Genomic DNA, 22,730 nt, shown 5'->3' with positions numbered 1-22,730 from the left:
ATCCACTGATGTAACACCTAGCCATTTACCCTTTCCCACTGGTATCTTTGTTCCCTAACAAAGTTCTACCTGAAATGTGATAATTTTCTTTTATCATTTATTTCAGGATGAGTATAGTTTATTTCATGATGATTTTTGGTACTACCATTTACTCACAAATGAAATGATTTCATTCATATTAAAATTCCTTATATAAATGTACAAAAATGTCATGAAACCCATCATTTTGTACATTTTTATGATTTCAAATGATGAACAGAACTCTATGTCTGCACAGGAAGAATGTCTACAAAATCTAGTATGGCTCTGGAAAACAGTAGGCAAGACAGAATTTATAACAGATGTAAAGTATGGCACTTAGATTATAGGCGCAAGTAACCAACTATATGTAAGATAAACCTTAGCATGCACATGAGGTATACACAAACCACTACTAGGTGAGCAGACCAAGAGTGAGGTGTGGAATGTGTTTATGTGTTGCCTTCACAATGGCTTTCAACTACTCAATGTTAGGGCCAGCCTGGGCTGACAGCATGAGATCCAGCAATCTATCCATTCAGTTCTCCAAAATCAAATAAACAAAGCAGAGAAGGGGAAGGTACTAGCAAAAACTGGAGATATGCTTCAAAAGCAATTTGTTTAAGTGTCAAATTATAGTCTGAAACTTACCATCAGTATAAAACCCAGAATAGCAAGAATAAAAATAAGAAAATCATGTGTGTGATGCTCCTTTTCTACATAAAAATTGTACTCTAAAAACTAGTTTGCATGTATTACTTTAGCATTTTTCTTGTTGGCTGCCGGTGTCCTCTTATAAATGGTCAGACTTTATTTTCCATGCCTTCTTTGCTATTAGCTATTCCTGAGAACTGTCCAAAATCTGAGGTTTAAAAGCCAGGAGTCCACACACAAGATATATAACATGTTCCTACAGATTCTGTCACCAGATGGCATATTGATAGAAGCCAAGTGAATTTAAAGTCAAGAAGTTAATACTGTCATTCAAAGTAATCACCTCCTAACTTCATATCTGCCTGGTTATATACTAGATTACTTCTATTTTTAAAACTGGGTTTATATCAGGAGTGAAAATCAAACCCTAATGAAAAGAAGACAGAGAACAGTAGTTTAGAGCAAGTAAACTCCACAGCAGAGTTAATTGGGAAAAATTTAATAAGCATCAAATCCACTATACATTGACAAAGCAATACTGAAATTGTGAAATTTTAAATATTGTTTTCTCAAAAAAAAAAAAAAAAACTTAGTGATTTCTTTTTCCTGGGACATGTGAAGATAGAACTGAGCATTTATGTGGCCAGTCCAGATTTAGTTGACAATAATGTCTAAATAGTTGCTTACATTTCATCTCTACAGTAAGGTAGATTGTGAACTGTTTCTATCTCCGGATCTCAGCACAGATTTCATGAGAGAATTTGGAGGAATGTCAAACATTTGGTGTGCAAACTCAAAAAGCTTTATGTTGGAATTTTGTTTTGTTCAGCTTTACTTTAGTGCACTTACTTGAGGATACAGCAAGTATTTTCTTTCCTAATTCCTTTGAAAAATATTTCTGCAGTAAAACTTGTTTCTTCTTTACTATAACTGGGTTGTTTCTGAGAAAGATTATCAGCTTTGTGGTTGTTTTTCCACTTGGTAAAAATCTATCAAAAACATCCTACTATAATTCGTAAGGAAAGAGTTGTTTGTCAAAGGCTGTAGGATGAGGAAAGAAACCGTACTTCTTAGCTGTCTAAGCACAAACACTCAGAGCTAGCCGACTCAGGTGACTCCACTGTTCAGCTGTCCTGTACAAATGAACAAATGTCTACTTCTGCTGCTTCCAGGATACTGGGAAGCAGAAAGAGCTGCACTGCAGTAGTTTGCTGGTCCAATTTTAAGAGTCCAAGGTCCTTTTTATGAATTCGGCCCACTGATATCCATGTCCCAGACAAAATCAGTTCAAAAGACGGAAATCAGGGCAAAGACTCCATACAACAAAGCACAGGGATATGCCACTAAAAGTTGTTGTCCATCCATAGCTAATGCAGAAATAAAAATTTTGGAAGCAGAAAAACTACACCATCCAATAATTGTGGCAGTGAGAAGAATTCCTACCATTCCTCTGTAACAGGAAAAAAAAAAAGAGGAAAATGAGAAAGATTAGATATTAAAAACCAAACCAAATCAAACCAATCCAAAATTATGCATTACTCTAAGGCAACAAAATTTTAATGCATGGTTTTGCAGAAGAGAGCACAAATTTCAGGGCTTAGCATATCTATGGAACAATAGATAAGCCTCAAGACATTTTTAAATCCACATACGGACATATATAAAAACAAGACTATTTTATCAAATACCTAGTGACTTCAAGACTGTTCAATAATTTAATGAAAGCAATACAATTCTTCTGCTCCTTTACGCTGGTTGCCAACGTCAGCATTACTGGCACTTGGGTTAAGCTTTGCAGAAGGGCCATTGCTTTTGCATTGTTAGGATACTCAACAGCTTTCAGGGCCTCTCCTCTCTCGACTTATGCATACCAGCATTCCTGCTCCCCACAAAGACATATTTACTAATCACGTTTTCAACAAGCCTGACTCCTTCAAGATTGATATAACCAGACTATGAAACATAATTTTAATATGGATGAGCTAGTCTTTTTCTGTGTATTATTTAATGATCACAAATATTCACTTCATTATTGCTGTGGCTTCAGTAAACACACAACTAGTAAAACTCTTGATCAAAGGTTAAACTGAAATTGTACCGAAAACTTCAAAGTTCATTTTCATTGTTCTTCACACAAAATGCACATAGCGCAGTTCGAATCTATATGAGTGTGGTAGTTTGACTATGCTTAGCTCAAGGAGTGGCAATATTAGTAGGTATGGCCTTGTTGGAGGAAGTATGTCACTGTGGGGGTGGGCTTTGAGACCCTCTTCCTAGCTGCCTGGAAACCAATTTACTCCTGGCTACAGTTAGATCAAAATGTAGAACTCTCAGCTCCTTCTCCAGCACCATGTCTGCCTGGATGCTGCCATGCTTCCTACCATGATGACAATGAACTGAACTTCTAAGCCAGTAAGCCAGCCCCAAATTAAATGTTGTCCTTTATAAGAATTTGTCTTGGTCATGGTGTCTCTTCACAGCAATGAAGACCCTAAGATAATGAGGCACAACATATGTTTGCTGGATCAGGGCTTTATCTCAACCTGAAGATGAAGTACATTCTATTAAACAGAACTAGCCAACTAAATCTGAGTTTAAGATTGGTACTTACTGTAAAGAAAATACAACTGCAAAGCTGGACAGCAGAGATCATGGGGAATAAGACAATACCCCAGGACACTTTGCCACACAACCAAAGTAGAGACCCTGTCATACTCATTAAATTTACAAACAAAAAACATTCCTAACCATCCAATTGCACTGATCCCGTATACATAGCCAAACTGGATTTTGCCAGCCTATGGAAAAAGAGAAGAAAAATAGGTTAAAAGACAAGAAAGTGATCATTTGGGCGCTTATTTCACACAAAAATGCACATGAATAAAATACTCAATTCAAAAAGCATCAAAATCTACGGAGGTGCTTGAAAGGAGACAAAGCACTTAGTTCACAGACCTTTCTTCTGTTTAATGTAAATTCTGATCACACCTTTTCTCTTCGCTTAATTAAAATATATTCTAATCATGCTTTTTCTCTATCTCCAAGTCCATCAACAGCCTCCCCATCTCCCTTTCCTTTTTCGTAAATCTCTTTAAAACAACACCCAAGACCGAAAATACATGACACAAAAACCACAAAAACAATAAAAACTCCAAGCAAAGCTGTATAAGACAAAAAGACAAAAAAAATCTCCAAAATACCACTGAGTTCCTTTTGTGTTAGCCATCTACTCCTGGGGCAACAGGCATACCCTGAAGCATGGTTAATATACACAGTGAGGCTCCACTGGAAAAGAACTACATTTTCCCTTTGTAAGTGGGTACCAACTGGCAGACAGCTTTTGGTCAGGAGTGGCAACTCTGTCCACTTCTCCCTCAGCGCTAGGAGCCTGCTGTCTTGCTTGAACCTTGTGCAGAACCCTAACTTCAAACTCTTCTTAACTTTGATGTACCAATCCCCAAAACAGATATCTATTGTATTTCTTGGTAGAACTATGGAGATTGGTATAATCAACTGGAACAAATAGAGGAGAGAAAAAACAAACAAACAAACCAGAAAAAAGCGGGAAGCCAGAACCAGGGAAGAGGGTGAGAAAGCCAGGTGAAATGTAATGGGAAGGAAGTTTTTTCTCTTGTTTTTTCCAAATCCTATGCTGGACTCTACAGTCCTTTTATTAAAAACAAAAGCACACATGTTGGAAGTTCTGTTCTTATAAAAAATTTAGTTAAAGTGGCAAAAGCCTTTAATTGAATCAATCTGGAAGCAGAGGCAGGCAGATCTCTGAGTTCAAGGTCAACCTGATCTACATAAGTGAGTTCCAGACCAGACAAGGCTACTCAAGTGAGACGCTGTCCCTTAAAAAGCAAAAACAAAACACTCTCATAGAAAACAAGATCTACTGAGAAATCCGAAGAGGAATTGGCAAAGATGAGACCTTTATTACGTAGACGTAGACTAAGTCTTGAGAATACCTCTAGCAGACTGTGGTAAAGTCTGTGCAGCATTTGCTGGACTTAGTTTTACATTGTAAATACCTGATACAGGCTGTGGCCTTTGGAGGAAGCTGAGTTCCCTCACTGAGAAGTGAATTAACCTGAGGCACAACAATAATATGAATTCTACTTTAGCACAGTGCTCTTAGTTTTACAGCTCTCAGAGGATGTCCTGGTTTGCTTTTTCTTTTGCTTTGAGACAAAGGTCTCAGTCTAAAGCAGAATGGTCTTAAAGTCAGAGTAATCCTCCTGGCTCATCCTCATAATGCTGAGATTATAGGTCGAAGCCTCCATGGCCAGCCTCTAGTCTGGGTGGATGGCCACATCAAAACAATTGTTAGGCGTAGTTGGCAGCACAGGACTATTATCCCTGCAGAGGAAACTGCAGACTGAACTGCCAGGTCGAAGGCCAATTGGGAGGGCGTGTGGAAGCTCAGGTCTTTGGGCTACAGATAGCATTTTCTTTCAAGTACATTACTTATCTTTTGTAATTCAGACTGAGAGAAAAGAAATAGTGACTTTTTCTTTTAATATACTTTAATATTCCTGGAGAACTGAGAGATAGAGACAAAAACTTGTCACTCTTTAATATTTTATTTCATTATACGTTAAAATGTACAGGGAAGCTATACAATGAAATGGTGTCCAATTTGAAATAGTTAATTCTAGCCATTTGAAATAGTTAATTTTAAATCTGACATAGCCTAGAATCACCCAGGAAGAGTCTCAATGAGCTACTTCTAGATCAAGATACTTGTAAACACATTTGTGAGCGAAGGTCTAGATCAGGCTAGCCTATAGACCTATTTGTGGGGCATTAGCTAGATCAGGTTAGTCAGTGGACATGTGTGTGGGGGACTGTCTAGATCAAGCTAGCCTGTGAAATGTTTTTCGGGGACTGTTCTTGAATACAGTGATGTGGAGGAAGACTGTGCTTGAAGGAGATTGACACAATTCCCTGGGTTTGTGTTCTAAACTGTGTAAAAAGCTGCATTCATTTCTGTCTGCTCGTGACTGTGGACTTCGTAGACTATTTAAAGCTCTTGACATCTTGACATCCAGGCAGTGATGGGTGGGTCCATAACTGGGATTGTGCTACAATAACCATTTCTTCTTTAGGAGTTCCTCAACCCCATCTCCTCTGGGTATTTTATCACAGCACACATAACAAAAACTAGGACAAGATTAAATAATAAAACCACAATCTTCTATTTTCTGAAAGTACAAGACAATAAAAAAATATTGCCAATTTTCTGAAATTAAGAAATTCTGATGTTCATTTTTTTATTTTTTACTATTACACACACACACCAAACATGCACAGCATCTCAATATACAGTCTAGACTGGCCTAGAATTCACTCTTCCTGCTTCAGGTCTCCTAAGGCTCTGATTACAGCTGTGTTATTTGATGTTGTTTGTTGTCTCCTACATCTGGCTCAGAAATTTATTTTTTACATATGGTGTGCCCAATACTTACTATTGATGGAGAATAAGAAATAAGCATAAATTCAAAAACCCTAAAATCTGTCAAAGGCTCCAAGTGGTCTTTTGGTTGGAATACTTAAAATCCTGCTCTCATTTTACCAACAACTTACCAGTTAACAGTGTGGCCCCGAAGGCAAGGCAGAACACCACCCACTGGCCCCCCGCCAAGTCGGTCTCATTCATGATGCTTCCAATTCGGCTGCCCTCAGGGGGTTGTAGCACCGTTAGTGTTTTTTTGCCAGATGTGGTCAAAATTGATACCCAACTCTAAACAGTAAGAAAATAAGAAAGTCAGTTAGAATTCATTGATATGTCTTTAGCAGTTTATGTAAATTTACTTAAAAATTTTACATTTGAAGGTCCATTACTCCACAGAATGAGAGACCAATTCCTTCCATTTCAAAATAGTTTTCCAGCAATAGACACTCTGTTACAAATTTTGGGATTTGCAGTGTTTCTAGAAACAATGCCTGACAGGACCAAGTTCAACACCAAGGAACAAACAGGGCTCGGCAACGGTCCAGTGATGCTTTCGCTGAGTCCTCATGACCATTTTTACAGCCTGGGCTTTGGCCAATGTTCTAACCTCTGTGTTAGAAGGGATACAGAGATGAAAAAGACTCAACCTCTACTCATACTCAAGTAAAAGAAGACTCTGGACATGGCTAACAACAAGAAACTGATTCTTTACCTGGGGCTTTAGGAATATCCATGTACCCCATAAAATTACATGTAATTACTACATGCATTTGTGTTCAGATTTCTGAAATATTATTTGAGAGCCATCATGTTTTTTAAGCAATCAATAGAGTTTATTTCCACACAGATCTATAAATACCATGTTATTTGCTTTCACATCTTTCATAGGCAGAATTTAATCAATAATCTGAAATAAACATAGATGTTTACAACTATCATATTTAAATATTACACGCTCAAAGAAATGGTCCCTTCTGGCCCAATATAAACTCTCTTCTAAACAGTCACTGACCAAATGCTACCCACTATACTTGCATAAGAAAGGACAACATCTGCTGTAGGATTTGTTTTTACTAAGCAGTGGACACTAGAGCATATGCTGAGCACCTCTAGTCTCAAAATATAAAATCTGAAATGCTCTGAAATTCAAAGCTTTAAGACCAATTTAATATTCAAAACACTTTTATGATGGCTCACACGTACAATCTTAGCATTTGTAAGACTGAGGCAGAAGGAATGCTTCAAGTTTGAGGCCACCCTGGGCTTTGTAGCAAGATCCTGCCTCAGGGGAAAAACAAAGGGGGTGGGTAGCATTTCACACTTTCCAATTAAAGATGCTAAACTAGTGAATTCTATAAAAATATTGGAAAATTCAAACTACTTTAAAAGTGAAAATATTTCTGCCCTTATGCTTTTCAGACATGGTCTTCAACCTATTCCATTCCATCCTACCTTCTAATAAAGGGGGCTCCTCCTCAAAGCTGTCTCCATAGAATGACTGAGGTGTAGTTGGAGGATAGGCCTGAGTTGGGCTGGTAAATTCTGCCCAGTGTATGTCTGCTGTGGCTGCATCATGTTCTGGAGGACAAATCGGCCTTGCTGTGAGTAGTCAGCATACTGCCTGTAAATCAACGGACATTGTAAGTTTATTCTCCATATTTCAACCAGTTGACAAGTTGTTAATTCCTGGGTGCATTTTTCCCTTGACAGCTACAGAGTGCTTAGTCCCTTCCAAACCCTCTTTATAGGAGTATCCACAAAGAAAAGATCCTGACCACCATGCTGACAGGCCGACAGTTCTACAGTGAATAGATTTCTTAGAGGAGCCTCCTGTTGCTGCCAGTGTTTACACATTGGATACACACAAATTAACTACCAAACGTTAAATATCAGGAGACCAACAATAAAATCTCAAGTCAGGCTGTTTTCCTCCTCCTAGTGACAGAGAATGAAGTTTTCACTATATCCTAAATAAGTCTATGCTGAAGATAGTAAACCAAGGTTTAGGGATGACAAACTTGACTATACTTTCCAAGTCTGACTACCCATTCCTCACTCTTTCACACACCATAGTTTAGTGGTTTGCAAATGAGAAGACCTTGGTAGGAAACAGTCATTTTTATACTGGGGTGGGGGTGGGGGTGGGGGGGAAGGGGGGAGGGGAGGAAGGGCAATCAAGCTTGTTCTTTGTGACAGCGTCCTGAATATAAAATGTTCTGGGTGACAAATAACACTAGGCTGTGGAGGGGCCATCTACATTAGTCTCCCACCATTTGAGGCTCAGAGACCTCCACAGAAGTGGGAACAGGAAGAATGTAAGAGCCAGGGAGGGAGGAGAGCTGCACAATGCTGACTTCTGGATGTGGCTGGCTGCTGCACACATAAGCTGACAGTATCTGTGCTTACATTAACAAGCCTGCACAAGACCAAGCCAGTCAAAATTTATGCCATGGCTTCGGGAGGGGCCAAGGCCCCACCCTTAAGGAAAGCTACTGGAGCAAGCCGCTGCTGAGGGAAGAGTCATTTCTGTCTTCAGGATATAGCCAGCAGGGAAGTTGTTCATGCCCAGTACATGGTCACAAACCCATGTACATAAGGCAGTACTAATTAGACTCAGGATGTTATTAATAACCATAAAAAAAAGAGGACATGAAGTTGGGAGGAAGATGACCAGAAGGCACAAGGAGCTGGAGAGAGGTAGTGAATGGATATGATTAACACACATTGTATAAATATAACAAAACTTTCAAAGAATAAAAATATTAACATTTAAAAATCAACTGGCAAACTCTAAAATAAGTTATTGCAATATGGAAGTATATCGTAACTACTGCAAATGCCCTACATACTCCCTTTCAATGTTATTATGTGCAAAGCACTATTTTCTAAGAGTTTAATGTGAATTGTCTATTACTCACTACAACCCCATGAAATGGGTCTACTGCCTTCAATATAAGGATACATAAAATCAAATTTAGGTTAAAATAATTTGCCACTGGTGTGCCAGGATTCAAAACTAGACAATTAAACTTCAGTGATCACCAACTTTTAATAACTAATAAGTGTTGTTTCAAAATCGTCTTTACACAGACGGCTTCAAAGTCATATACTCTATCTACAGGTTCCTAGCTTTTCTAGAACCCAGACATGCTGATTTCTTATGTGCATACCCACTTACACAAGAATCTTCATCGGGATCACATAGTTGAGCAAGGATAACAATTCTCCTTTCCTGATTTAGGATAATATGCTTTTGTGTTGATGTGTTAGCATTTACCAGAGTCCATGACATCACAAGAGTATTGTTGGGAGCCGACTTTTAGCAGAAGGCGGCTATCATACTTTCAGCCATCTTGAGCCATATACCCTGACATGAGACTTGGATTACAATAGCCTACAACAGCTGAGCACACTCTGATAACATCTTGCTTTAGATACCCAGGACTTTCCTTGGGTGTGTGAGATTAAAGGTGTGTGAGATTAAAGGTGTGTGGCTTAAGAGTGTGACTTAGAGATCAGATTTAGAGACAAGACCTAAGGGCATGATTAAAGGCGTGACCTGAATGAAGTCCTGGCTTAGAAGTGAGACATATAAAAGGCTAGAGGCAGATAGAGAAAGTAACAGATTACTTGACATTAGGTAGAAGACACTTGGCTCTACACAGAACAAATTGGAGTAACAGACATTCAGACACTAGGAGTAGGAGTAGACATTAGACACTCAGTAGAGAACAAAGGGAGTACAACTAGGAACTACGAACTCAAGACTTGGGACTTGGACTAGGAAGAGAGAATGAAGAATAAACGGGATTGAATCACACTCTGTCTGGTCTCCATTCTTCGAGTCCATCCTCACTCTCTCTCTTGCTGAACTCTGACCCTCGGACCGGAGCGGCAGCTTGGGCCGGGAAACAGTGGCTGCCAAGCATGGAGTGGAGAGGGCTGCAACATTTTTGGCCGCCCAAAGTGGGGCAGCTCGGGCCTCAACATTTTTGGCACCCAAACGTGGGGCAAGTGAGGTTCTCAACAGAGTATCTCCATACAGAGGTTTCTACAAGCTGATTAAATCGTTTATTCTTGAGGGGAAAGCAGGGAGGGAAGAAGGAATGCAAAAGAAACCAGAAAGAATAGTATAGCTAGCAGTTCTAAAACACTCTAGTCTTAGAGCCCCTTTGTAGTCTTAAAAATCTACTGGAAATCCAAAGTATTTTATGAGTTATTAACTATCAATTTTTATCAATAAAATTCAATATTTAAAAATTAATTCATTTGAAGTAACTTGAAACATATTACATTTTATGACAAAACTATTAATAAAAAATTACTAAGAACAATTAAATTATATAGCTAGATTTCTTTAATCTACTTTTGCATTCTATGTGTTATGTTTTACTGTTACTGTGTTAATTAAAGTACTTGAAGAAAATCTAGTGTTGCAGACTAGATATGATTGGAAAACTGAGTATTATAACATTCTTTTCAGTCTTGTAAAGGAAAAAAAAATGTGAGACAAGACCCCTTTGTTAGCTCTGACAGATCTGGAGCTCACTATGGAGACCAGGCTAGCTTTGAACTTATAGATCCACCTGCATCTTACGTGCTAGTGCTACAGGTGTGCACCAACATACCTGGCCAGGAGTATTTTTAATGCTATATTTAAACTCAAAACAAAATGGTAATTTTTAAAAAATTCAATTTGCAACACAAATTTGAAACAACATCAATGAATTTTTTATGCCCTACGTACATTAAAATATATTAATCTGTCTTGTACTTTTTAAATGGGTTGCATTTCTTACATATAATTTTGTAACATTACTTGTCACTTAAAAATATTAGTTTTATATGTATCATACTCTAGACATTAGAAAATCAAACTTGTAAAAATTGTTCCTAATTTCATCAGGGGGAAAATGCTATTTGCTAGGAAGCTATTGATGATGAACAAAAGTTTTCAAAAAAAATCCTCATTTTTGTCTGAAAACTTGAAGCTGATTACTGGTGATAAATACTAGCAGCTGTTTTTCTTGAAAAGTTCACTAATATTTTAAAACTTATCTGTAAAATACTGACTTCGAACTCATCACAGTAAATCCATTGTTTTAAATAGTCCCCATGAAAAGCCAGTGGCTTAGCTTAAGCATGTGGATCTTTCTAGAGACAGTGTAATTTCAGGATGGAAGAGATGTGTTGTGTGACACAGAATATTAAAAAGATGTGTATTAAAATGTCAGGACTGAAAAACAGTCATAATTCTTCATGCATCAGTGGGGGAATCCTTAAATGAAATCACCTTACTCCACCTTCCCAAGTAGATGGCAACAACAAGTACAACATTAGTTCCCTGACTCAGACTCAGGGACCAGACCTTGTTGTTCCGACATAACATACTTGCCAATGTTAACATACTTGAAAAGCACAGAATGTATTCTTGAATTTAGAAGCTCTCTAAAAAATACCTTAAGAATCACGGAGCATCTTGGAGTGAGTGCCACTGATTACAAGCTAAAGTTACTCTAAACACTTTCAAGGATGGGACTATTATCCCCTCTTCCAAATGCAGTGTGAAAAAGACATTATGGGATTTTACTATTTCACTGTCCTGCCAGGACCTGTTCTGAAAATTTGAGTCACTGTTGGTTGCAAACCAAACTATGTTGTGGCATGCATAATTTTTCCAACAATGCTTTCATAGTAAGCAAGTAGCATATGCTACATCGACACTGTCATAATCTCTGTGTATCAACAGCAAAGATAAAATCTCAACATAGGTTTTCTACTTATGGTCATAAAAATGTTTCATAAAATATTATCAGATAAGTTAAAGGTAAAAATGTAACAGCTCTCAGTTTCTTAAAATAAGTGACTGGTATTATTACTATATATTTTAAGGGCATATCTAGAAAATGATGTGGTATCAACCCAGATGACATGGTCAAATACCAGTAAGAGAAACCCATAAAATGTTAAAGGCTAACCTCACAGGGCAACATTAAAACAGTAAGGCTAGTAAGTCAAACTTTAAGGCAATCCAGATATTAAACTATATGAACCTAGATTTTCCCTAATAACTAAAGTTATCACTGATTTTTGTTAAGTTAGCAAAGCCAATAAAATGCAAGTTGGTAAGCTGAGATAATATTTAAAATATAATTAGGTGGCAGATCTACTTGCAGGCACATTTAGAAGCAAATGAATCTAATTTTTTTTCATAAAGCTTGGAAATCTCACAAGTATTGTTGCTACTATATCAGACCTTTTGCTTTCTCAAGCATAATTCATAAACCTGTATGTATGCTAGCTGATAGCCATGGATATGTAAAATATCTCCACTAGTGTGCAGCAATGCTTACTACTCACATTATGACTTGGTTAGAATAGAAGCAGGTGAATACTCAGCACCAGGGTTTGTATGTAACAGCTACATGGGAAAATCAAAGTCACATAATTGTTGGTATAAGGAGGAGACAAGTCACACATTTAAGTTACAAAAACATGGTCAGGATATAAAACCGGGAAAAAATTGGCCTGGAAAACTGCATTCTAAATAAAAAAAAAAAACTAATTAGTTTAAAGAGAAAAGATTATTTGGGCAAAAAAAGGTTAACATACAGTGTCAGGCTCTTCAAAATTTCTGTTGTTTAGGGATTTTCCAGATGGAATCTGATCACACATTTATTTGCTTCCAAGTACACAAAACTCTCACTAAAATATGCATTTTGATAAGTGAAAGGAACTTTCTCTGTATGATTTTTAATACTGCCCAACTGACTAATTCAGAATAAACTGTCACTAGTATATGGTTGAGAACAGAAAAAAAATCTAATCCAAAGAGAATATTTTTATATACTCACTTCTTTCATCAACAGGTTAAATTGGAAGATATATCTATCTATGCCTTGAATTAAGTAGATTCAAATAATCTATGGGTTATAAAAATATAGTCTTAATTTTCTTTGTGCTTAGAAAAACTCTGGCACGGTCATTTACATATACTAATGTAAGCATGTCTAGTAGTGCCTGCATTTCACTGATTGACTGGACTCACAGCTTTCCCTTGCTCTCATCCCTGAAGAGTCTTCATGAAATCTGAATTCAAGATCTATAGGTGTACACAAATGACATCTAAATTGTACCAAGTTATGTGCCCGCTAATATAGGTATATGAGAACATCCATGCGTTTCTGGAAAATAGGCCCACCGTTTTGGTAAGATTCTCAGGAAGACTAAAGACCATCAGGAAAAGGATAAGCACATGAAACTCCTCATTCAAGAGCGTGACCACTAAAATTTATCCCATCATTCTAAGAGACTAAAGACATAACGTGTAAAAGAGACTGGCTGAAAACTTTCAAAGTACCCCAAACACCAAATATTATAGATGATCTTATTTTTTTTTAACAGTTCAGACGCTAAGGTTTTTGAATTCTCTTCTTCTGCCCAAAACTGATAACTTCTCTACTACTAACCATAATACTTCAGTATGAGGAGTAATAAAGATTATCAATGGTCCAGTCAGTCACCAGATGACTCATAATGGGTCATTATGAGCTTACATTGTTAACCCATGTCACTAAGCTCTTTAAATATCTGCTGATTTGAAAGTCTGAAAGTCAGACTTACCTATCAAATAAGCTATCAATCATTTTTCATTTTTAGTGAATAAGTAGCCTTATATTCTAGGTAGCTGAAGCGCCCATCCAGACAAGTTGTAGATACTATCTCAACAAGGTACTCGTTCTTTTTTGGCACATTAGAAGATTTTTCTTTTTCAGGAAATAAATCATAAATAGCGTAACCCCTTCCAACTGAAACCAAATGTCTTATCTCTCTAGACCAAGACAAAATGACACTAAATCACATTCCAGAGTAGGAATAAGTTCATATATCCATTGTTTAAAAAGACAGAGCCAAACATCCTGAATGCATTCATTCGTGAATTATAGACTAAGTAGGTTGTCAAAGTTGAAAAGTTACTTGCTGTAGGGTCCTCCACTTCCTCCATAGTCATAGGACTGCTGAGATTGCTCGTCGATGCTGTAACTTGTCTGGTAGAAACCGCTGTTTAAGTTATCAAAGCCTGACATTGCAAACGATCTGCAACAGAAGAGAGATGGCAAACACAGTTTACACCCAAGGCTCTGCTTGACTCGTCCGTGGTCCTTTGCTTAAGCAAACACCGTCAGACGGGAGCGCATTTCTGTAACCGCAATCGGCATCTGGAGGTGGTCTTGAGGTGGGGGTGGGGAGCTGAGGTCCGAGAAGACCCTTGGACATTGGGGGGCTGATAGGCCTGAGGTAGAGGCGAGGTCGTGTGTAGGCGCCGCTCGCTTCACCTAGATATACACTAGGGGCCCGCGCAGCACAGGGTCTTGAGAAGGAGTGGGGGGTTTGAGGGAAAGACCACAGCCCGCGCAGACAGACTAGGTAGCCGACCCGTACAGCTGCTGCCAGAAGCCGAAAGGGCAACATGGGCCCCGGACACTCACCAGACGCTTCGGCAGCGGCGGCTGCAGCTCCACCGGCCCCTAGTAACTCCCCAAACTCAGTTGCAGACCCGGCAGTAGCCTTGTTGCTACGTGTCACAGGCCGAGGAACTGCTTCCGGGGCACGCACGTCCGCGCAGGCGTGTTAGCAGGTTTTGTGCAGCTGGGTTTAGTTGAATTCCTTAGGGGTGGGCGTGTGTGGAGGGCGGGGGCGGGACTTACAGATGGGCGGTCTTGACTGATTTGTCCTTTGACGGGCCAATAGGGAACAGGGAAACTGCTTCTGGCAACCCGATGACAGTGGAGGCGGGAGTGCGCAAGCGGATCAGTGACCTGTTGCTAGTTAGAAGTTTTTCTTCTAGGTATTAGGCAGAAAGAAGGGCAGAAATAATGAGTGATGCCGGAGGTGCCTCTGCTTCTCTGGAATCGTTGATTCAGGCACCGCACGAGGATTTTTTATCTATTATTTAGTTGTTACAGCCTTTAGACTTTGCTTTTGTGAATGAGTCTTGAGTTCATTCTCTGTTAGTAGCTGGAAACCTAGTATTGTCTGTCACCAGAAAATATTAATTAGCAACTCTTACTGTGAGTATATTAATGAGACAAGTGCAAAATAATGACCATATGCCAAGTTTTCATACTGTGGGATCTGTCTACGGCTTGTTATAGTGTCTCATTCAATGTCTTTATCATTTATTTTCGTACAAGGTGCATTATACAAAATTGCTAATACTTAATCTAAAAACCGGATCAGTCTTATTTATTTGGCCTAAGAAGTAATATTATTTGATCATTCAGTGCGTATTTTTACAATATTTAATTAGGAAGGTATTATAGCATGTATATGCATACATACATATTAATATTTCTATGTATGCGTTAAAGTCCATCTCAAATGTCATATCCCTGTTACACAAAACTGTCCCCAAGTCCTCGGAAAAATATGTTTAAAAAAATGAAAAAGGGCATCTGAAGATGTGTTTTAGAGCTATGGAAACTGATACCAGCATAGCCACCTTTTGTTGTAATTTGTATAAAAAGGATTGGTAAGCAGAAACACTTCTTGCAAATTTTCATTTCCTGGGGTTTGATGGAAGGAAACACGAATAAACTGATAGTTTGAACTAATTTATTCAGTTTGTATTAATTTCCTAGTCTGCTCAAAAGTCCTTACATTCAAAACACGATTTACAGGATTGCTTTCCTTTGAGGACTACAGGGGAGAATCTGCATTTACCTGTCTCCCAGGTTCTGGTGGATACTGCAGACCTCAGCACTGCTTGGTTTATAAATAGATCTCTCTTCATCTTCACATAGGATCTTACCTGTTTGTTCCCACAGATCTCCCTCATTGCAGGTCTATCTCTGTCCCAATTTGTCTTACATAAGGCCAACTGTGGGATATGGACTTTAACATGTCTCTTGGGAGGACAGAAGTGAATTCACAACATAGCCCAATAGTCTCACTGTATTTTTTTGCCCACACATAGACCAAGGCTCTTCCTTTACACATTCTTAGGTGAACAATAACTTGCCTTGGTTTTGTTTTCATTTTGACTGTACATTCATGCCCCTATCTGTTTATTGTCAGAATTACCAAGAGCTTTATCATGTTGAGAAAGTGTCATAGTAGAGTCTCCAACCTGCACATTGGCTGTCTCCTCTGCTATTTGGTACAGAGCAAATTCCTCAGCTGGGTTCAGAGGAGGTCCAATGCATATTGAGGGCAAATGCTGAAATAAGATTTGTCAGCTTCTGAAATAAAAATAAGAGACCATTGAACTATAAAGAAGTATAGGCTGTTGAAAGGAAATGCTAATGGCTAAGTGCCCTGGCCGGTGGGGATTCGATGAGACCTTAGGGAAGGAGGCAAACGAATGAAAGGACAAGAGACACAAAGAATGAGAGCAAGTCTGGGTTCTGATCAAGCTCTGAAACTTTAATTTTGGGGGCAGGTTATAAAGACACAGCAAACCGGGAAGTTTGGGCGAGGGTCATTGCTTAGGGCCATCCTACTATGGAATCCTTATTGCCCTAGACCATCCCACTGTCATAGCCAGCTCCAAGGAAATGCCAGACGTTCTTTAGGTTCCTGGGACCTGAGACCTGTGAACGTCCTTTCTTAACCTTGTACTGACTAGACTTTCTAAAACAGCAGGTAATTTCCTGAGTTTGGCTCCCAGCAGCTAAGAATACATCTTTTTAACTACAAATAGTTTGTATATTTTTTCCATTTATGCTGACTTTTAAGAATCCAAGTTAGAACTTTTCAAAGGCATGATTTCACTTTTCATTTTCTCCCTTGGAAAAGTTAAGGTCCCCTAACCCATAATGCTTTTCATGTATGTGGATTATTAGCTTATTAAGATCACTTATTATAAAGCTATCTAAACTCTTCCTTAACTGAAATTTATTTTTACTTTAAAACACTCAGAGGCATGTGAAATTAAGCTTGGGATATTCATTAAAGTGAACATTTGGTTTTGGAAGTGACAGGCAAACGTGCTTTTGCATTTTGATTTTACATTAAGTAGTAATTCTTTATATTCTTCTTTATTCCTAATTTTGAAGTACTAATGAAGATCATAAATCCCTTACTGTCTAGGGTAGTGAATTTTTCTCTCATTGGAAAGGAATATAAATAGTTCTTCAACTTTGATGAGATTTGATTTTAGAAAGATTATTTTGAAAGAGTATTTTCTTTAAGGTTTATAAAGTAGCATTTCTTAGCTCGTGAGATGGCTTGGTGGAGTAAGTTGCTGCCACGTCAGATTAGCCTTCCTGGCCTCTGCCTCTCTCTAAATATTCTTCCTTTTAATTCCCAGTCGACTTCTGTACTAAATGGAACAACTCCTCTTATGACTGCCTAAAATTAAATGTCTCAATATCATGCTCAAATTTTGAGAAAGTCCACAGAGATTAGCCTGAATTCACTGAGATGTCTCTAACATTAGCAACAGTGGGGGTGGGAGGAAAGGACATCTCTTCAAAGAGATTCAGGACAGCAAGTGTCTCTGAAAATGACCAAGTGCTCCTAATCTGTCAGGCTTCACAAACCAGAATTAAAGTGGTCATGAGAGCATCCATGCCCACTCTGATTTTTCAGGTGAGTGTCTAAACTAAAAAGAAGCGAAGGGATGCACTGTAAAGACCCAAAGGTTCAAGTGTAGTCTTGACATTTTTGATCCCCTTGGAGCCCTACGATTTGAGCTATCAGTTCCCGTGTTCTTGCCAGATGCACCCATCATTCAAAGGAAAGGCTGCCCTCTGGATAGCTTCATCTGTGACAGACAGTTGCACCCACTCTAGGCTTCAGCCTAGGATGTTTCCTCTCCATATACCAGTGCAGTTAAAATAGGCAGTTCCATCCACTCATAGGGACTGGACATCACCTCATCCTCTAGATTCTAAAAGCTTCAGCCCATATTAGTATCCTCTATTCCTGAGAGCCACCACAGTGTGGCCCACATGGCCTGCAAGGCCCTCAATAAGCTAGCTACATGTGGATATGATTCATAAACTGTTGCCAGTCTCATATCCAGTGTCAGGTTCGGCGGGTGTTCTGTCACCTGGTTTTATTTAGGGGGTGGTGGTTAGGCTCTTATTTCACCAAGAGGATGAATAGAAGATGATCAAAATCATGGCCAAAAAGGTTGGTGTCAAATTCACCTATTATTATTTCTGTTCCTTTCAGCTGGTAGGTGACAAAGATTAGCTGCTAAGTGGTGGGAACAATCTAATCACACTAGACACTCCATTGGGATGTCTAGTTTAGACCTAAACTCTGATACATGGAACAATGTTATGTTACAATTTTTAAAATTTCTTTAACAAGTATTTATTGAGATGCATGATTTGCCACATACAACAGTCCCCTTTATATTCTAAGCTTGAAGAAGGTCGAGTCTCAAATTGCCCTGTAGACTGGCTGCAATCCAGCCATTTTCTGTCTTTTGCTTGGGGGAGGGGAACTCTTCCTCAAGACATGTAACTGGGTAAGGTTACTATATAGTTTTCCTAAAGCCAGGAACTAGAATGACAGGACATAAGAGGTTCACATCTGCAGACTTGCTGCCTAGGAGAGTGTTTATAAATATCTGCCAATGGATGTCCTTTCTGTAAGTGGTAATAGCACCAGTAGATAAGAAGCCTTCATCTGTTTCCAAGACATGGTCTTAAGCACTGGTGTTCATGGTACATAGATTTCGGAACCGGGGGATAGTATAGCTTGAAAATCCTTTGCTCTATGTTAGAACAGGATTAGTGGATCCATCCCTAAAGGAATCTACAGAAGCATGAATTTAGTTGCCAACTCATTTATCACTAAATTCCTATGCCATATTCCTGAATACCATTATCCCATGTTTGAGTTATCTAGTATTTACAAAAAAATGAAAGAGTCAAAACAAAAACATCAAAACTTTATGGCTTAAAATATCTATTATCACATTTAGTCTCCCACAAGCCTGTGGTCTGGCAGGGGTTTGCTGGGAATGTCTGGCCTTGTTTCACAGAGCTTCAGTTGGGCTTGAAGAAATGGTGTTAGTATCTGAGAGTTCATTTCTGTCTAGACTGATGGGAAGGGGTTATTTAGGGCTCTTGATCAGAACATGCATATGTGGCTTCTTCATATGACCAGAGCCATGTCCAAATACAGTGTTAAGCTGTGGGCATCGTGTGAGTCAGCCAAATGCTGCACTCCCATTTCTACATCAGCCTTTAAAGTCACACTTCATACGCGCCCCTTGACAGGAATATGATTCTAATACTGGCCCTCATTCAAGAAAAGTGGAATTAGACTCTACCTTTTAATACGAAGATTGTCAAAGATTCTTCTTTTTTTTATATGTTTAAAACTACCACCTCCCAATAGGCTGAAAGTGGGAAAGAAGAGCGTATATTTCATAACCAGGCAGGCTGCTACCCATTAGCACAATGTCTACCCAGAAGTCTCTCTTCTGACGATTTTTCCAACGGGTATGAAATTTACCCCTTGCAAAGATAGTAATACCATTTATTGAAGTTCTAGTCTCAAGAGCCTAGAAATAGAAACATTTATATCAGATCACTGAATAAAGAAATTATACACATATGTGCATATATTCATACATACCGACAGACACACACACATAGGTGCATATACTAAACAGCCAGAGGAACATGTCATTAAAGTTATTTAAGTTCTATTTGTAACAATGTGGATGAAACTGAAGGTCAGACAGAGAAAAACCCTGCCTGGTCTTCTTTACATGTAAAATCTACGTAAAAGCCCAGACAACCTTAGACAGATGGATATCAGAGGCAGGAGAAGGGATGTTGGAATATGTAAATCATCAGATATACAGGCTGAATAGGATTATGGTTATATGTGTGCTCTTGGAGTAGAGCACATGCAATAGGTAAATTGTTTTTGAGAATTTAATATACGATTACAGTACTTACATCATTCACTTTCCTTTTTCTCCCTCCAAATCTTCCCATGTCCATCCTCCATTCCCTTTCAAATTCATGACCTCTTCCCAACTGTTGTTGCTTATTTGTCCACTGAGATTGAGTAGCGTATCAGGGGTTCATCCCTGGAGAATACCGACTGCCCCTCTTAGCAGTCCTTAATTGCCCATACTGTGAGATTCCCCTCATCCACATGAGCACACCAACTGGTGGTGTCACTTTCCACTTGAGTACATTTTAAGGTACTGTCATTGCAAAAGAATGGTGGCTGACATGATAGACATTTTTCATTGCTTAACTGTCATAATTATGTCATTACATACATGATATAAAGTTTCATATGATATGACTTAAATAAGCAGAAGAAAAATCTAAGAACAAGCAAAAGAAGGGTACAGAGCACAGTCCACCTTTAAATGAGAGCATTCTAAATTTGTCTTGGTCCCTGACCTGTAAGTGAAGGAAAACTCCAGAGTTGATGGTGTTGACAGTTCTCTCCCCATTCTGGAGTCAGAGCCCTACATTAGGTATGTACATGTAGAGATGGCATTCCATTGTTAGTGAATTATTATAATGTTTGCACAGTTGTTCCTCATGGACACATTGCCTCTGCATTAAACACTTTCATCATAGAACCAAGAACTCTGGATAACTAGTCTGTTGATTGTGCCCCTGCATCAAGTTACCCTGAGTATTTGCTTTTTACTTAGATTTCCATAATACAAATTAAGATGGCACTGTTTTCTAAAATTTCACATCAGCACAATATTTATCCTGTTCATCTTCTGCCCTCTACTGGCTCTTATGTCCTCTTTCCATCCTATTTGTATATAAATCTCAAATATTTTGAAATGTATGAAGGGAAATTATCATTTTGTTCCTTCACCACATGTGCTTCATTATACAGATGAGGAAAAGATGACTCAGGAAATGTGAAGCTTGTCCGATTTCACACATCTATCTAGAATTGTATACTATGTGCTACTGCTCCCTCACGTGGCTTTAAAATCCAGCCCAGAAACACGAGACCGTTTTATTCAATAATGACCAGGAACCATTTTTAGGAAATGGAGTGTGCTCAGAAAATATTTGCCAAATTATATAGGCAATTGTGTATACCCAACTTTGTTGATCTGATCATCCACTGATGGACACTTGGATTGCTTCTGCTGTTTAACTCTTTTGAGTAATTCTGCCGTGAACATGGGTGTACAAATATCTGACACATTGATATCAATGCTGTTACATATGTAATCAGATGAGATCAGGTACATGCAAAAGTGGTCCAGCTGTAGACAAACAGAAGTTCTAGAACAGTGGGTAATTCTATGTTCCGGCTGTTGAGAAACTATCATATTATCTCCTAAAAGTGACACTAGCATTTTACACTCTGAACAACGATGTATGTAGGTTGCAATTTCTCAAGTATCCTGGTCCATACTTTATCTTCTTCTCTCCATAGTGGCTACTCTCAATGGGATGACATGATTTGGGATTGTAGTTTGATTTGCATGTTCCTAAATAATGGTGAAATTAAGCATAATCATACATCTTTGGAGAAACGTATGTTCAAGACATTTGGTAAAAAGAGACATTTAAGTTTATCAATTTTCTCCACATACCAAAAATTATTAGCAAATAATTAAATCTGTTCTCCTTGAGGTTTGATATTCTATGCTACTATTTGTCTTAGATTTAAATATAGTGATAAAATACATCTCAATGAGGCATATATTGTCTTTAGTTTATCAATGACACAGAGTACAGATAAGTGGCTTGTCTGGAGTCCTGTGGCTTTTAAGCAATAGCATCACAATTGGGAGGTAGACTTCATTTAGAATCTATATACTTACCTGTAGCATAATGTTGCCTTTCTTACACCATGAAATATTTCCAAAGTATCCTTCATGTCTTTCTTTGCTGTTGTCCTGGTGGTCTCTTCTGCATGAGATTATATTGCTGATTACTGAATATCAAATGCAAATTTCTCACATTATAACAAGGAGCTCATTACCTGAGTTGATCTCCATAGATTATGTCAATGTCCCAGGTTCCTTTTTTAGGAAAGACATTCTGGCCAAGCTTGCAAATAACTAGGGTGTATTTTAGTATATACAAGCTATAGATTATAAAAGGAAAACCATAAATATGAAGTCAGTCTTACCAATGTTATGTTAAGACTTTAACAAAAGCGTGGCAGGGGATAACAGATTACAGTCCCCACTCAGAGCCTAAGGGAACATGATTGAAAACATAAACAGTAAATTATTCCTGTTAGCAGTCAGAATTATTCATCATCCTGAACATCTGTTCTTTGCCGTGTTAAGCTCTTGAGCAATACTGTAGTTTTAAGAAATAGTTATAAGGTCTTGTTCGTATTTCCTTCACCTCCTAAACAAAGTAGGAGGTCTGAGCCAGTTTGCTTAAGGCAAACACTACAGTCTCCTTGTTCTGCCTCTAGCATACTCTGAATTAGCAGGCAGAGCATCAAAGGCAGCTCATTCAGTGCCGTGCATTGTAAAAATGGTCTACATAGGGAAAACATTTTGCATTTTTCATTTAGAGATGTCATACTTTATCATAGTGATGGAAGCCATACTAATAGATGGTTCTGATAGAGAATAGGGAGAAAAACTGTGTGTTCTAGCCACTTATATTGAAAT

General features: G+C 38.4%; 1 protein-coding gene and 1 long non-coding RNA gene across 2 annotated transcripts in view; both read right to left on the bottom strand.

Moving 5' to 3' along the window:
• Positions 1-1,127: 1,127 nt before the first annotated feature.
• On the bottom strand, positions 1,128-14,768 carry Yipf5 (Yip1 domain family member 5). The gene is given in 9 exon segments (XM_034518441.2): positions 1,128-2,122; positions 3,284-3,321; positions 3,324-3,470; positions 6,251-6,385; positions 6,387-6,418; positions 7,583-7,670; positions 7,673-7,751; positions 14,108-14,227; positions 14,620-14,768. Coding segments are annotated over 8 exon segments (792 nt in total). The 5' UTR covers positions 14,218-14,227; positions 14,620-14,768; the 3' UTR covers positions 1,128-1,959.
• A 2,676-nt stretch (positions 14,769-17,444) lies between these two features.
• LOC117720227 (uncharacterized) overlaps positions 17,445-22,730 on the bottom strand; it is a 35,045-nt gene continuing 29,759 nt past the window's right edge. The window contains exons 4-5 of the long non-coding RNA XR_013103749.1: positions 21,921-22,008; positions 17,445-21,584 (exon numbers count right to left, since the gene is read on the bottom strand). This is a non-coding gene — a long non-coding RNA (uncharacterized LOC117720227). The remainder of the gene's footprint in view (positions 21,585-21,920; positions 22,009-22,730) is intronic.

This window comes from Arvicanthis niloticus, chromosome 14 (genome assembly GCF_011762505.2).
Source record: "Arvicanthis niloticus isolate mArvNil1 chromosome 14, mArvNil1.pat.X, whole genome shotgun sequence".
In the NCBI taxonomy this organism is placed as follows: domain Eukaryota; kingdom Metazoa; phylum Chordata; class Mammalia; order Rodentia; family Muridae; genus Arvicanthis; species Arvicanthis niloticus.
This window is presented reverse-complemented; position numbering and strand designations above follow the sequence as displayed.